At 36.6% G+C, this 16,252-nt stretch overlaps 1 protein-coding gene across 4 annotated transcripts in view; it reads left to right on the plus strand.

Moving 5' to 3' along the window:
* Window positions 1–16,252, plus strand: part of CNBD1 (cyclic nucleotide binding domain containing 1) — a 629,195-nt gene that overhangs the window by 326,904 nt on the left and 286,039 nt on the right. The window contains exon 5 of one of the 4 annotated variants that reach the window (XM_054498740.2): window positions 5,311–5,432. The exons of the other annotated variants lie outside the window; for them this stretch is intronic. Within the exon in view, the coding sequence (XP_054354715.2) occupies window positions 5,311–5,432 (122 nt within the window). The remainder of the gene's footprint in view (window positions 1–5,310; window positions 5,433–16,252) is intronic. 4 annotated transcript variants of the gene reach the window in all.

Raw genomic sequence — 16,252 nt, forward strand, 5'->3', positions numbered from 1 at the left:
TTCCACTGAAATGTCTGCTGCCAGACCTATTGGAGTTCCATTATATGTTATTTTTTTTCATTGCTTTTAGTATCCTTTCTTTACCTTTGGGAGTTTGATTATTAAATGCCTTGAATTAATCTTCTTTGGGTAAAATCTGCTTGGTGTTCTATAACCTTCTTTTACATGGATATTGATAACTTTCTCTACGTTTGGAAAGTTTCTGTTATTATTTCTTTGAGTAAGCTTTCTATCATTATCTCTTTCTCTACCTTCTCTTCAGGGCCAATATAACTCTTAGATTTGCTCTTTTGATTCTATCTTATAAATCTTGTAGGCATGCTTATTTCTTTGTATTTATTTATTTATTATTATTATTTTTTTTGATGGAGTCTCACTCTGTTGCCAGGCTGGAGTGCAGTGGCACGATCTCGGCTCACTGCAACCTCCGCCTCCTAGGTTCAAGCAATTCTCCTGCCTCAGCCTCCCGAGTGGCTGGGACTATAGGCGCACACCACCAGGCCCAGCTAATTTTTGTGTTTTTTAGTAGAGATGGGGTTTCACCATGTTGGCCTGGATGGTCTCGATCTCTTGACCTCGTTAACTGCCTGCCTCAGCCTCCCAAAATGTCAGGATTACAGACGTGAGCCACCACGCCTGGCCTCTTTTTTATTCTTTTTTCTTTTGTCTTCTCTGTGTATTTTCAAATAACCTGTGTTCAAGCTCACTAATTCTTTCTTTGGCTGAAAAATTCTGTTATTAATAGATTCTGATGTATTCTTCAGTATGCCAGTTGTATTGTTTAACTCAAATTTCTTCTTGATTCTCTTTAATTATTTCAATCTCTGTTAAATGTATCTGATAGAATTCGGAATTCCTTCTCTGTGTTATCTTTAATTTCTGTAAGTTTCCTCCAATCAGCTATTTTGAATTCTTTGTCTGAAAGTCACATATCTCTGTATTTCTGAGATAGGTCCCTGGTGCCTTTTTTAGTTCTGTCAGGTCATATTATCCTGGACGGTCTTGATGCCTGTTGATACTTGTTGATGTCTGGGCATTGAAGAGTTGGGTATTTATTGTAGTCTTTGCAATCTGGGCTTTTCTTTTAACTTGTCCTTATTTGGAAGCATTTTCAGGTATTCAAAAGGACTTGGGTGTTGTGATCGAAGCCATGCCTGCATTAGGGGAACCACAAGCCCAGTAATGCTGTGGTTCTTGCAGACTCATAGAGGTACTGCCTTGGTGGTCATGGATAAGTTCAGGAAGAATTCTCTGGATTCCCAGGCAGAGACTCTTGTTCTCTTCCCTAATTTCTCCCAAATCAGTGAAGTCTTCCTCTCTGTGCTGAGCTGCCTGGTGTGGAGACTAGTGACACAAGCAACCCTGTGGCCACTAACACTAGGATTGCACTGGGTGAGGCCTGAAGCCAGCACAGTATTAGGTCTCACTCAAGGCCCTCTGATAACACACCCCGGTTACTGCCTGTGTTTGCTCAAGGCCCTATGTCTTTACAGTCTCAGGTGGTAAAGCCAACTAGGCTTGTTTTCTTCCCTTCAGGGTGTTGAGTTTCCCCAGGCTTTGTTGAGCCAAGGCCTTGAACTGGGGACCACAAGTGCCTCCTTGGTGCTCTGTCTCACTGTGGCCAAGCTGGTATCTAAGGTGCAAGCAAAGTCTCCTTTACTTTGTCTTCTGCTTTTCTTAAGCAGAAGGATTCTCTCTCCAGAGTCACCACAGCTGGGAATATGCTGGGTTTTATCTGAAGTCAGCACATCTCAGAGTCTCACCTAAGACCCATGGTGTACTGCCTGGGTATTATTGCTGCAGTTATTCAGGGCCCAAGCTCTCTTCAGTCAGCAAGTGATGAATCCTGCCAGGACTAGGTCACTCCCTTCAAGGCAAGAAGTTCCCTTCTGGCCCAGGGTTTGTCTGGAAATGTCATCCAAGAGCTAAGGCCTTGAATGGGAGCTTTGTAGCTCTGCCCCCTGAGTGGCCATCAAGAAGCAAGACAATAGTCTTCTTTATTCTTTCCTTTCCTCTTCTGAGGCTGAAGGAAGGGGTCTCTTTTGGAGCCATCAGTTGTATTGCCTGGGGTTGGCCATAGCAGTGGTGCAAGCACTCCTTTAGCTGCCTTCTGGGTGTCTCAGTTATTGCCTGCCCCCCAAGCTCGCTGGCTCCAAGCCAAGGTCAGTAATTGGAATTGCAGTCCTTGTGGTCTAGACTGTGTTTCAAGTTTATTTAGAGTCCTAGAGCATTTCAGTCTATGGTTGCCAGGCTTACTGGAACTCAAGTTCTGACTGCTGGGATAGGTGATTCTCCTCTGGCTAGGGCTGGTCTGAATGCCCCCTCCATTGGTGGGGGTCAGCTGAGTTCAGCCCAGTTTTATCTTCTGCTGTGATAGGGCAGCACTGAGTTTAATGCAAGGTCTCACAATCACTGCACTGTACCTCTCCCAAGTGCAGTGATGCCACGTGACCACTGCAGGGGCAGAGTGGGTGATGGGAGAGGGTGGCATTGACAATTCAAGACTGGTCTTTTCTACCCTCTTCTGTGGTTCTTTGAACAATATGAAGTTAAAACCAGGTACTGTGAGTGCTCACCTGATTTTGGTTCTCATGAAGGTGCTTTTTTGTGTAGATAGTGGTTGGGTTTGGTGCTCCTGCAGTGGGGATGATTGGTGGGACCATCTTGCTCTCTCCCCTCTGTATATCTTTATTATGTTCTTTAGTATTTAATTCAAATAACAAACCCAGTAATAGGCTTAATTAAATCATATTTGCATTCAATATCATCTGCCAAGGAATATGTCAGTTGTTAACTCAGAATGAAACTGATTTTTCATAATTCTTACTAGGGATATTTCCTCACTTTTCAGTTTTAAGTTAGTATTTTTTTTGTTTTTTGGGATGGAGTTTCACTCTTCTCACCCAGGCTGGAGTGCAGTGGTACAATCTCGGCTCACTGCAACCCTCTGCCTCCCGGGTTCAAGTGATTCTCCTGCCTCAGCATCCCGATTAGCTGGGATTACAGGCATGCCCCACCACGCCCCGCTAAATTTTTTTTTTTTTTTCTTTAATAGAGACGAGGTTTCTCCATGTTGGCCAGGCTGGTCAAACTCCCAACCTCAGGTGATCCGCCCGCCTCAGCCTTCCAAAGTGCTGGGATTACAGGCGTGAGCCACCGTGCCTGGCTTTGCTATTATTTTTAATACAAAGGATACTTTTTGTTTATTCTTATTATTTCTGGCTTCATATTTTATGAAAGTAAATCAAGATAACTATAAACAATAGTCATTTAAATAGAATACTTTAAAAATACATTATCTTTTATAATCTTCCTTAGAGAGAATGACAGGATTAGGAAGAAAATAATATCTAGAACCAGGTTTAAGCCACGTCTGACACTGTCAGTACGATCTTGAAATCTGAGGCTCATGTTCTTTAACTAAATAATAAGAAAATACCAACTATATAAATTTACGGAGTTGTTACTAAGGTTAAATGAGGCAATGTAAGTAAACCTGCACTGAAAATTTTAAAGGTTATTCAAATGTTATTTTTATTGTTTTATGTATTCATTTTTTTCCCTTGGAGCAAATAGAGAAAATTAAAGGGATATAAAGTGGAAGAAAAATGTAAAAGGCAACATTTCTTCCTAAAGGTTTTTAGGAAGAAATCATCATGATCAATTGCAATTATATAGCTAGTTTTGCCACTTCCCAAGAATAGACTCTTGCTATATCAGTGGTTTTATTCCTATGGAATCTCACAATGTTGAAAACTAATTTATAAAATAATTGTTCCAATATGGAAAAAAATTGGGAGATGGAGAATTTCATCCTCTAAGTGATGAAAGTATTTTTCTTCAAGAATTTTAATACTGAAGATTTTTTATTAGCACAATTGCATAGTTCTAAATTCTACACATTACTAAACAAATCGAGCATTGATAATGCATATCAGCATCTGCTCAAAAATGTCTTTATTTTCCTAAAACTACTGACACACAGATTAACACAGTGCTGCTTATAAATTCTTTTTCACACATTTTTATGATAAATAAAACACAAAGCACTCAAGATAAATTTTATTTTTACCCAGAAGTTCTAACTTTTTGTTTTAATTGCATTTTAACTAGTACTTATGAGATAAATGCAATTAACAGTTCTTATTAATTGATAATGTTACATTAAATAAATATTTGTTTTTTTAATGTTGTAATGTAGAAGAATTGCATGAATTGTAAAATAATCGTAGTTTTCTAACATATTAGAAAGAAGACAGCTATGAGGAGAATTTTAACAAATAGTAGGTTTGGCTTTGCCTGGCATGAGTGTGGGTAGTTGTGGAAAGGTACATAGAGAAGATATATAATGTAATGTTGTATGAACAAACATTAAAGTACAATTTACTTGCTTTGAGCAAATTGTCATGAAGCTTAAAAGCAGTGTGGAGGAACTTACTAGCAAGTGGAACTATCTTAAGAAAAAAGGTGAAATAATAATTCCTTCAATAAAAATCTATTGAGCACGTTCTAAATGCCGGACACTCTTCATAGTACAGAACTTAATACAGAGCATCTTCATTCTGTGTTTATTCCAGTGGGAGGCAACTGACAATACAAAGAGGAAAATACATAATGTATTAGAACATGATTAGTGTTATGAATGAGTTCAGGGATGAGTCTTGATAAGAGTAGAGGTGGATAATTCAGTTGTATTTAGAAATACTCTGAGAAAGCCTCAATGAGAAGTTGACATTTGAGCAGAAACATGAAGGAGGAGAGGGGCATGCAATGCAGATATCTGGAGAAAGAATATTTGAAGCAGACGAAATTGGAAATGCAAAAGTCCCAAGATGAGAGTTTGCTTGGTATATGAGAGGGATGGAAAGAAGGCCAACATGATGACTAAATGGAAATGGAAAAGTGGGAAAGCTTTAGATGCAGTCAGAGAGATAGTTTGGCCCATTGTAAAACCTCAGCCATTTTTACTTGGAGTCTGATGGAATCTAGTGACAAACCTGACTTCCATTGCCTGGCATAGTACAGTATTTAGCAAAGCTGTAAACAGAGGGAATATTTAAGAGAGTACTACATTAATCCAGGTAAACAGTGAGGATTGAACTAGGCTTGTAATAGTAGCAGGATGAAAACTGGTCATATTCGCTTGATGCTACCTTCAAAATATGTCCAGAATACACAGGGCTTTCACAGAACCCAAAGGGAGAGTTTCACCTTGAAGGCAATAGATACCTAGAACCAAGATCTTGAACATTTCTTCTACAGAAAAGTAACTGAATCCCTGAATAGTTTTTGTTTGTTTGTTTGAGACAGAGTCTCGCCCTTGTTGCCCAGGCTGGAGTGCAATGGCGCGATCTCGGCTCACCACAACCTCTGCCTCCTGGGTTCAAGCGATTCTCCTGCCTCAGCCTCCCAAGTAGCAGCTGAGACTACAGGTGCGTGCCACCATGCCAAGCTAATTTTTGTATTTTTAGTAGACATGGGGTTTCACCATGTTGGCCAGGATAGTCTCGATCTCTTGACCTTGTGATCCACCTGCCTTGGCCTCCCAAAATAGTTTTTATAAAACAGAAGGATTTAAAGACTTCAATTGAATAATTGAGTAAAAATATGCAGGAAACTTTGAAGAAACATTTTTATCATATTTGGAGTTAATTGGAGATACAAGATATTCATAAAATAATGTACAGAATTCGCTTTAAAAACTGCAGTTTTAAAACATTAGATATAAGTACCATTTAAATATGATTATGACTTTAAAGAGAGAATTATCTTGAAGATATTATTTTAAATGGCTAATTTTTGCTCTCTTAAAGAAGAGTCTAAATGTAGATCTTCTACTCAGTATAAATAAAAGGAAAACATGGTTAAATGCCCTCTAAAATAAGGAATTCAGAGTACCAACTGAAATTAAGGCTGTTGAAGCAGAAATAACTTGATAAATGTTTAATGGAAGCCAAATGTAAGGATTGATCCAGGAAGGCATAGCAACAAGTCTTGGCACAACCCAGAGTTGGCTACAAGTTGGAATGGTTTTATTAAAGTTTAGGAGAAGAAACAGGACTCCTTATATTGGAGTTGTCCTTTTTCATTGAAGGTGCAATATAGAGTTTATAATCATTCGCTACAGATTGCAACATATAGGCTAAAATGTCTACATACAAGATAATCAGTAAAATTTCATAATGCAAAAAATCAAATCAGCATCCTTTTTAATGTCAGGATTTCATACATTAATCAGTATGTCAAAAACTTGAGGAACTCAGATAAGATTGTTTACTAAAAAACAGGATGTCACCATGAATCACGGGACATTTCCCAGGAGGGCTAATCTGGAAGCTTGCCAGATATGATCTGTAGGTTATCAGTAGTTAATATAAAGGATTTATTTTTTGTATGAAGAGTGAGACATGTAAGTAGAAAACGGTATAAAAGAGTTCAAAGAAGGAAGCACGAAGTGAAAACTTAAATTTCTGAATTGCTTGTCTGCAAATAGAAGCCAAGATACACATGAGACTGCCCAGGAAATGCATGTAGAAAAAAAATACCCAAGCCATGATTTACTATATTTCCTGCAAATATTAGAAAAGTTAGTGTGAAGAAAAACTGAAATTATTCATTATATTTTAAGCATGAATTTGTTGTTTGCAGAAATCATGAATAAATATATTCTATAAACATATTTTCCATGTATTTTGGAAAATACATATTGTATATTTTTATCACTTTTACTCAATTATGACTTTGTATCATTTCTGAAAGTAGTTTCACCAAAATAAGCCTAATACGTTACTGTGTGTTGTCTTGTATTATTTTCTTACCTATTATTGGCATACTCCAGTTTTAACTTTAGATAAAACAATATATCATGACATTTCATGCTTTCACCTGTACTAAGATAAATATTGACTAAGATAAATATTTGGATGTGTCAAAAAGTAACTCCAGAGGTGGTGTGAGCCTAAAATTTACATATTTTTGTTATATATTAAAGAATATATAATTTAAAACAATACCTATAATTTAATCACATATTTGATAATGTAAAGATGAACCTATACCAATTAAAACTTAGAATTTTTTAGCAAAGAAACCTACCCCTTATTCCACCTGGACTAAAAAGGAAGGAAGGAATGGGAATGAAGGAGGAGTGTGTGTTTGACTCTCAGGCAGTCCATATGTTATGTACTAGGGAATGGGGAAGGAAGTTAGGATGTAATTTTGCAGAATAGTGCACTTCAACTAACAATATTGTTTGCAGCTCCACTCCTATTTTTTATTGATTTTATTTGCTGTAAACAAGTATCGAGGATCTTTGGGGTTCCACAAAGCAGATGGGCCACCATCTCTGTTGCAGCTGCCTCTCCTAATCCTGCTCTGGGCTTTGAATTTCTCCACTCTGCAATCTGTCTATGCTCTTCTATTCACTTTCTTCCCCCAGAAACGTGATGCACACTCATCAACTGATAAAATCCTCCCTTATCTCCTTGATATTTTTATCATTATTTTTATATGTCTATCATCATTTTAAAGAGTCATTTTGAGAGGAGAGTGATTAACAGAGCTATGTCTGCAGGTTGAATCAAGAGCATCTATTCCTTTTTAAAAATATATTTTCTTAAGTTATCATGACTACACAATAACTGCACATATATACAGTATGCAACTTAATACATTTGACATGTGTACACATCTGTGAAACCAGTTACAATTGAGATAGTATATAATATACAAATAACAGCTCCATCTCCTCACAAAGATTCCTTGTGCATCTCTACAATTTCAAAATTTATTTCTTTAGTAGAAATATGGCCCTTCAAATTATCTGTCTTCTTGGGTGAGACTCAGAAGTCTGTCAATAATTCTATCCATTTCATTGAATTTATTGGCATAAAGTTGTTCACAATATTCACTGGTTAATATTTTGATATCCAAATAGTCTGTAAAGCTGTCACCTCCCTCACTCCTAATGTTAGTAATTGTGTTTTTACTACTGTATTTCTTCTCAGTGTGGCTACAGGTTTTTCAAAATTATTGATCTTCAAAAAACCAGCTTATGCTTTCATTAAAATCTGTTGATTTCTGAGGTTTTTGCTTGATTTCTACTCTGATACTTAGCACTCTGTTTATTTTGCTTAATTTAGATTTAATTTTTCTTCTTTTTCTAGGGTTACAGGTGAAAGCTGAGGTCCTTGATTCTTAGAACTTTCTTCTTTCTAATATAGGCATTTTGTGGTATATTTTTCCTTTTCGTGTGTAAATTGGTTTACATGGTATTTATTTTTTCTCAACTTTTATTTCAGATTCAGGGGATACATGTGCAGGTTTTTTCCATGAGTATATTGTGTGTTACTAGCGTTTGTTGTACACATGATTTTGTCACCCAGGTAGTGAGCATAGTATCTGATAGGTAGTTTTTTTACCCTTACCCTGCTCCTAACATCTCACTTGAAGTACGCTTCAGTGTCTATTTTTCCCATCTTTGTGTTCATGTGTACTCAGTGTTTAGTTCCCATTTATAAATGAGAACTGTGGTATTTGGTTTTCTGATCCTATGTTAGTTCACTTAGGATAATGGCCTTCACCTATATCCATGTTGCTGCAAAGGACATGATCTCATTCTTTTTTATGGCTGCATAGTATTCCATGGTGTATATATACCATATTTTCTTTATCCAGTTTACCATTGATGGGTATTTAGGTTGATTCCATGTCTTTGCTACTGTAAACAGCACTGTGATAGACATATGTGTGCATGTCTTTATGGTAGAATTATTTATACTCCTTTGGGTATATATCTAATAATGGAATTACTGGGTTGAATGATAATTCTGTTTTAGTTTCTTTGAGATATTACCAAACCATTTTACACAATAGCTGAAATAATTACATTCCCACCAACAGGGTGCAAGAATTCCCTTTTCTCCACAACCTTGCCAGCATTTGTTATTTTTTGACTTTTTAATGATAGCCATTCTGACTGATATGAGATGGTATCTCATCATGGTTTTGATTTGCATTTCTCTAATAACTGGTGATGTTGAGCATTTTTTCATATGTTTGCTGCATGAATGTATGTCTTCTTTTGAGAAGTGTCTGTTCATGTCTTCTGCCCATTTTTAAATGGAGTTGTTTGCTTTTGCTTGTTGAATTATTTAAGTACCAAATAGTTTCTGGATATTAGAACTTTGTCTGAAGCATAGTTTGCAAATATTTTCTCCCATTTAGTAGGTTTTCTGCCTATTCAGCTGATAATTTCTTTCTTTCTTTGTCTTGTGCAGAACCTCTTTGGTTTAATTAGGTCACACTTATGTATTTTTGTTTTGTTACAATTGCTTTTGGAGACTTTGACATGAAATTTTTGCTAAGTCCTATGTTCAGAATGTCATTTCCTAGTTTTTTTCTAGGGTTCTTATAATTTAGGGTCTTACATTTAAGTCTTTAATTCATTTTGAGTTGATTTTTGAATATGGTGAAAGGACAGGGTCCAGTTTTAGTCTAACTTATATGGCTAGACAGTTATCCTAGCACCATTTATTGAATAGTGAGTCTTTTCCCTACTGCTTATTTTTGTTGACTTTGTCAAAGAACAGATGGTTATAGGTGCACAGCTTTATGTCTGGGCTTTCTAGTCTCTTTTATATGTATATGTGTCTGTTTTTGTATCAGTACCATGCTGTTTTGGTTGCTGTAGGCTTGTAGTGTAGTTTGAAATCAGGTAGTGTGATACCTTCAGCTTTGTTTGCTTTTTTTTTTTTTGGCTAATGATGGCTATATTATTTCCCCACATTTGTATTGTTTTACCACTTTCCTTGGATTGAGTTTCAGCCTCCTCTTGTATCTCAATGAGTTTTCTTGCCATCCAGATTCTGAATTCTATGTCTGTTGTTCCAGACATTTCAGTCGGGTTTAGGATCATTGCTGGGGAGCTAATGTGGTCATCTAGAGGTAAGAAGACACTCTGGCTTTTAGAGTTGCCAGAATTCTTGTACTAGCTCTTTTTCATCTGTATGCGCTGATAGTCCTTTAATCTTTGAAGTTGCTGTCCTTTAGGTAGGGCTTTTTGCTTTTGTATTCCATGATACTCTTGAGGGTTTGATTGTGGTATATGTTGGGTTTAGTTGATTGGTTTCATTTCTGGATGCTTGCAGGGGGACAAAGCTCAGTTCAGCATTGCTGGGCTGTGTGCTCTAACCCTGGGGGCACTGGGACCAGGCCTATCACTTTGTCCTCTGGCCCTTTGGGGTCAAACACCTGCTACACTAGAGAGCCTGGGGCATTCCCAGTTCACTGGCAACAACACTCCAATAAGGGCTGCCAGCAAAGCACTGCAGTAGAATGGCAGGGAGTGCCGTACACATGTGCACTGCAGCAGAGGTGATGGGTCTGTGCTCACCACTGGGGTGGCGGGGGCCACAGATGAGTGTGGCCAATGGGGTGGCAGAGGGGGCTGCACGCATGTGCTCACAGGCTGGCTGTTGGGGGTAGTGCGCACCAGTGGGAGAATGCTGCAGGCAGGTTTGTGCCAGCAGGGATTCGTCTGCAAAAGTGCTCTGATAGGAATGTAATAGGCAGTGAGCAAAAGAGCTAGCACCATGGCTGACGGCAAACTTTTTAGTGGGGCAGCTGAGGCTGGGTGGCAAATGGGTTTGACCAGGAAGGACCTTGGAAGACACCAGCAGACAGAGGACCATTCAGATCGGACTGACCACATGGGAAAGACAGCCCTGCTCTCTGCAGGCCCAGCTGCTAATAAAGGCTAAAGCCACCTAGAGGAGGAGTATGGCAAGCCTTAGTTGTGGACACCCATGACAGTGCTCCTCTCCAGCCTTTCCCATGCCAAACCCTCTGGGCTTCACACAGACTGGAGTTCTAACTTGTCCATCTCTCCTGGCAGCTTTCCCTGCCAACTCAAATGTCCATGGGGGTCATGGGGTCTCCTGCAGCTAGGATCCTGGAGGTCTATGGCTAGAGTGGGCTGCTCCATGCTTATTTCACTCACCCCTTTCCTAGAAGCCACTGGGGGCCAGGAATGAGTCTGGTGCTTGGCAACCTAACTTCCTCCCCTTTCAGCCTCCGGGTCTACATCCTCCCTATATCCACTCCCAACACCTGCTTTCTGAAGATCTATTCGGAGTCTGCTGGTGTACTTGATGGCATGGTCTCTCTCAGTGAGAGAAGCTCTTCCTGGCTGCGTCTATCAGCCATCTTGGCTATTTCCTTGTATATTTTCTTATAGCTACTATTTTAGTTGCATCTCCAAGTTTTAATATGTTGCATTTTCATTTTAATTTATTTTAAAGTATTTTAAAATTATCTTTTGAGTTTTTTATTTGACTTCTGGATTTTCGTGAATATGTTATTTTCCAAATATATTTGGGAATTTTTCAGAGAACTTTCTGTTACTGATTTCTAAATTAATTATATTGTGGTCTAAGGATATACTTTGTATGATTTTTACAAATATACTGAGGTTTGTTTTATGGTATATAATACAGTATTGATAAATGTTCCACATACAATCAAAAAGAATGTATATTCCGCTCTTTTTTGAGGTGATTGTTTTATAAATATCAGTGAGATTAAATTCAAGCTTTCTATAACCTTACTGTTTTTCTATTTTTCTATCAATTCTTGAAAAATGATGTTGAAATTTGACTACACTTGCATATTTTTTCTATTTCTCTCTGCAGTTCTATTAGTATTTACTTCTTTGTATGCATAGTAATTTTTTATTGGGTGCCAGTTATTTTAATTTTACCTTGGTGGCTGCTGAACATGTTTATATCATCATACATAGTTTGAACTTTGTTCCAAAATTAGTTAAGTTTATTGGAAACACACTGATACTTTCAAATCTTGCTTTTAGATATTGTTAGGCAGGATCAGCACAGCACTTATTCTATGGCACATTTTTTTCCTAATGCATAGGTAAAACTCTCATATGTGGTCTGTCCTATTTCCTGTGAATTATAAGGTTTCTACTCTGCTTTTTAGAAACGAGAACTATTCCCAGGTCTGTGTGAGCTCCAGATATTGTTCCCTCTGATCTTTTTAGGTGCTTCATTTTCCAGTCCATGATAGTTTCTTCACATGTGAGCAATGATAAATACTCATTAATAATTCAACAGATTCTTTTTGAAAATCTCTGGTGCGCTGTCTCCCTCTCTGCATTTTTCTCCTCTACAATAATTTTCTCTGGGAACTCTGACCCACGTAAGTTCCTTTGACTGTCTCCTCGGTTATGTCTCCTCAATTAAGGAAACTGTCTGGATTCCCTCGTCCCATTCTTTATCATAGAAATTTTCTCTCTTCTGTATACTAGAGAAATCATAGTTTTACCTTTATTTATTCCTCGTTTCCAAGGTTTACTGTTTGTCTTTGCCTAATGTTCAATATCTGCAAAACAATTATTTTACATATGTTGTCACTTTTTTGGATGTTTCCAGCAGGTATTTAAATCTAGTATTTGTTAATCCATATTTAACAGAAACCTACGCCAAAATGTATTTATTCTAATTTTAATTTTTTTCTATAGTAATTTGGATTTACATATAATTAAATACCTATTTGATATTCCTACTTGGTATATCTCACTTTCCATATCTAAAGCTGAACTCTTGTTCATTCTACTAAAGTTTTTCTTCTGCAACCTTCCTCATCTCAATAAATTCTACATAATATTTATAATTTCATAAACCAGTAAACTGGCAGTCTTTAAAGATTTCTTCTCTCTTTAGCCAATCTAATCAAGCACCAGAAATACTTCTTGACCATCTCCTAAATTTACAACCATCATTCCAGCTCCATTCTCTACCCTATTCCTAGTTATTATCCTTTTCCATATCTACTTCAAACTTCTCCAAAGTTAAAAGAAACAATAAACAAACAAACAACAAAAATAAATGAGAGAATTCTTCTAAAGACAGTTGTATACACTGCTGGGAGAAACTAAATATAAGCAGTTCTTTATATCTTATTTTAATCAATGAACCACAACATAATGTACCTACTTATAATTTATTAAAAATTTAATTCCTATGTTAAATTTATTTTTGAATTCTTATTTTAACTTATTTATTTAAATAAAAATTCCCATTTTAAATTTATTATTGAAATATATAGTGTAAGTAGTTTTTTAAAAATGGTTTGAGTGACTTCTACAAATGCATGCATATGGCAAGGTTGTTAAAATGGAAACAAGCAAGCAAAAGTTATGGACAAAAGGAAGGGAGATATACTAACCACCTTAGCTGACCTAGCTTATCTGTCGTAGCATTAAATTTAGCTTAGAGATTTTTGGGCATCCCAAAAGCAATAGAAGTGGATTGATTATCATTGATTTGATAAATCAATTCTTCAAGTATCAATTTTTCCTGCCAAGAAGAAAATATTGAAGTACATAATTGACAATATTATGCAACATATTTGTTTTTCTCTTTTACTCAGTATCTAAGGCATTTTCCCTTTATTGCCATTTTAAAAATCAATCTCCAAAAAGGCAACATTTTTATATTGAAAAATTAAAAGGTTTATGTAGCTATATCTCAATATATATCTGCACATATCTATCTATATACCAAATATTAAAACATCAATATATAAATATTTAAATTATGTATATATTTATTCCTATATCTATCTAGCTATCTATCCATCTGATCCATGTGATTTTTTTGTCTTTGCTGTGCAGATATTTTCCCATAAATGATGGAAGAGTAAGAGTTATTGAAGTTTATGTTTGTAAATTACCATGTTTCTAACTTTACGTGAGGATAGAGCATATCTTAAAATATATGCTAAAGAGGAAATAATACATTTCATATATCCTTTTCTTTTTTTTTAGCTAGCATTTTGACAGTAATTAAATATTGTCACCAGTTTAAGATACCAAACATAACAGATTATTTTGGACTGGAAAAATTTCAAACCAGCATTATCAGTCAGCAATCCTGACAAAGAAAGCCCCTCAAGTCATCATTGTAATAGCAATGAACCAGAGTTAACTCCTATGGAAGGACAAATTGCTTGCGTAACCTTGAATTGCACTGCCTTTTTCTTGACCCTTAAGTTCACTAAATATATTCCAAGCTAATTTTAATAACCTGATCTGGAGTTGCTAATTACATAATTCATTATAATATCTCTCTAACTGATCTCAGCACATTGGTTTTACAATACCTTAATCCATCCTCCTCTCTGTAGCCAGACTGAACTTTCAAAATGTAAATCTGCCCAGTAATTCCTCTTAATAAAGTCCTTGGATGACTTTATTTTTCCTAATGACAACGTCTAAAATTCTTAACAAGGTTTATAATGCCTTCTAGGATTTTGCCCTGCCTATCATCTTAGCTTCAATTTATGTCCAATTTCCTCATTGCTCTCTCTGCTCCAACCACACTGAACTTTCATTCCCACGTGTTTCTTGAATACTTGACTCTGGATCTTTGTACAAGGAATTTTTTTTATTCCTGAAACACTGATATATCCTCTCTTTCCCCACTGCCAACTTATTCTTCAGATGTCAGTTTATACACCACGATCTCTGGGAAACATTTGTGAATGTCCCTGCTCCCCTAGACTAGATTACGTCTCTCCACTACTTTCCATGACACACAGTACTCTGCCTTTTATATCACTTTCACATGCATAAGTTGTGTTTAATGTCTGACTTCCCTTTTGAATTTTAAATTGTGTGAGGCAAAGACAAGATCTGTCTTTATCTTTGTTATATGCCAGTGTTTGGATTATTACCTGAAAATTAACCATTGCACAAAACTATTTGCTGAATAAATAAATGAAGGAGGCTGAGTGCGGTGGCTCACGCCAGCAATCCCAGCACTTTCAGAGGCTGAGGTGGGTGGATCACCTGAGGTCAGGAGTTTGAGACCAGCCTGGCCAACATGGTGAAACCCCATCTCTACTAAAAATACAAAAATTAGACAGGTGTGGCAGCAGGTGCCTGTAATCCCAGTTACTTGGGAGACCGAGGTAAGAGAATCACCTGAACTTGGGAGGTGGAGGTTGCAGTGAGCTGAGATCATGCCATTACAAGATCACGAGATCACGCCACTGCACTCCAGCCTGGGCAACAGAGAGACTCCATCTCAAAAAAAAATTAAAAAAAATCAAGTAAATAAATAAATGAAGGAATGAACAGACAGTAAAGCATCTTTTTTTGGTTGATTTAAAAAATCTAACATGTAGGTAGAAGCTATTGTTTGACTTCTGAACCTGACATGTAGTTATTGTAAACTTTTGAGCACAAGAAAAAGATAAATAGTGTGATTATATGAAGAATAATTAAGATTTCCAACAGAATGGTGTTCGTTTTTTTTTTCACAGAGAAAGGCAGCTTATCAATTTTTTGTGTGTGGTAGAAGCAGCTTCTTCAAATGTCTAAGTACAAAAGATGTAGAAAATCTTCAATAAAATTAGTTCAAAGCATCTGTGGATTTCAGTAATCTGTGATTATTGTGTTTATGGCTGCTGAGTGTGTTCAGGAAGTGAGATTACAGGTGACTTTTGAAGTGTTTGGAGGACTTACTTATACCCTTTTTTGTGTGGCTATTGTTAACCACTCAGATCTTATGAACCAAGTTTGTGATGGATGATAAGGAAGTGCTCTTTGATGAAGTACCTTGCCTAAGGATTTTCATAATTTTCAAGTTTGGCATCAGAACTATAAACATGTAGATAAAATAAGCGTGTTTTATGACCCATCCCCCCTTAGAAACTGTGCAGTTGGCAGACAAGCTTATTATTTTCTTCAATTTTCTTCTGCTGAAATGAAAGGAAATATGCTACTATAGTATTCTGGTGGATATACCATGTCCTTTAATTCCTCTCTGTCTACAAGAAAAAGCCCAGCCATCCTCCCCAAACAACAAAAGGAAGCATGTAAAAAAATTAGTAATCTATTTTCTAATTATAAGAGGTTTTTTAAGCTTGAAAAGGAGAGTTAAATTTGTTGGCATTAATCTTTCAATTTTCAATGGTGTATAGGAATAGCAGAGAGAACCGAAAGTGTGCTGTGCCTCTGATGTGTGCACTCTGCGAATGACCAAACCCAATTTCTGGAAAAACTGATAATGATCAGCATTTGTCATATGAATTTGGATGATCAAATAAAATCAATTGTTATTCTGTTCATTCATCCTTGACTGATTAAGGAATTCAAATGGAAAGTCAGACAGAAGGTGATGTGCATATTAATGATTAATGATTCAAGAAATACTTCAAGTACACACTATAT

The sequence above is a fragment of the Pongo pygmaeus genome, chromosome 7 (genome assembly GCF_028885625.2).
Source record: "Pongo pygmaeus isolate AG05252 chromosome 7, NHGRI_mPonPyg2-v2.0_pri, whole genome shotgun sequence".
Classification (NCBI taxonomy): Eukaryota; Metazoa; Chordata; class Mammalia; order Primates; family Hominidae; genus Pongo; species Pongo pygmaeus.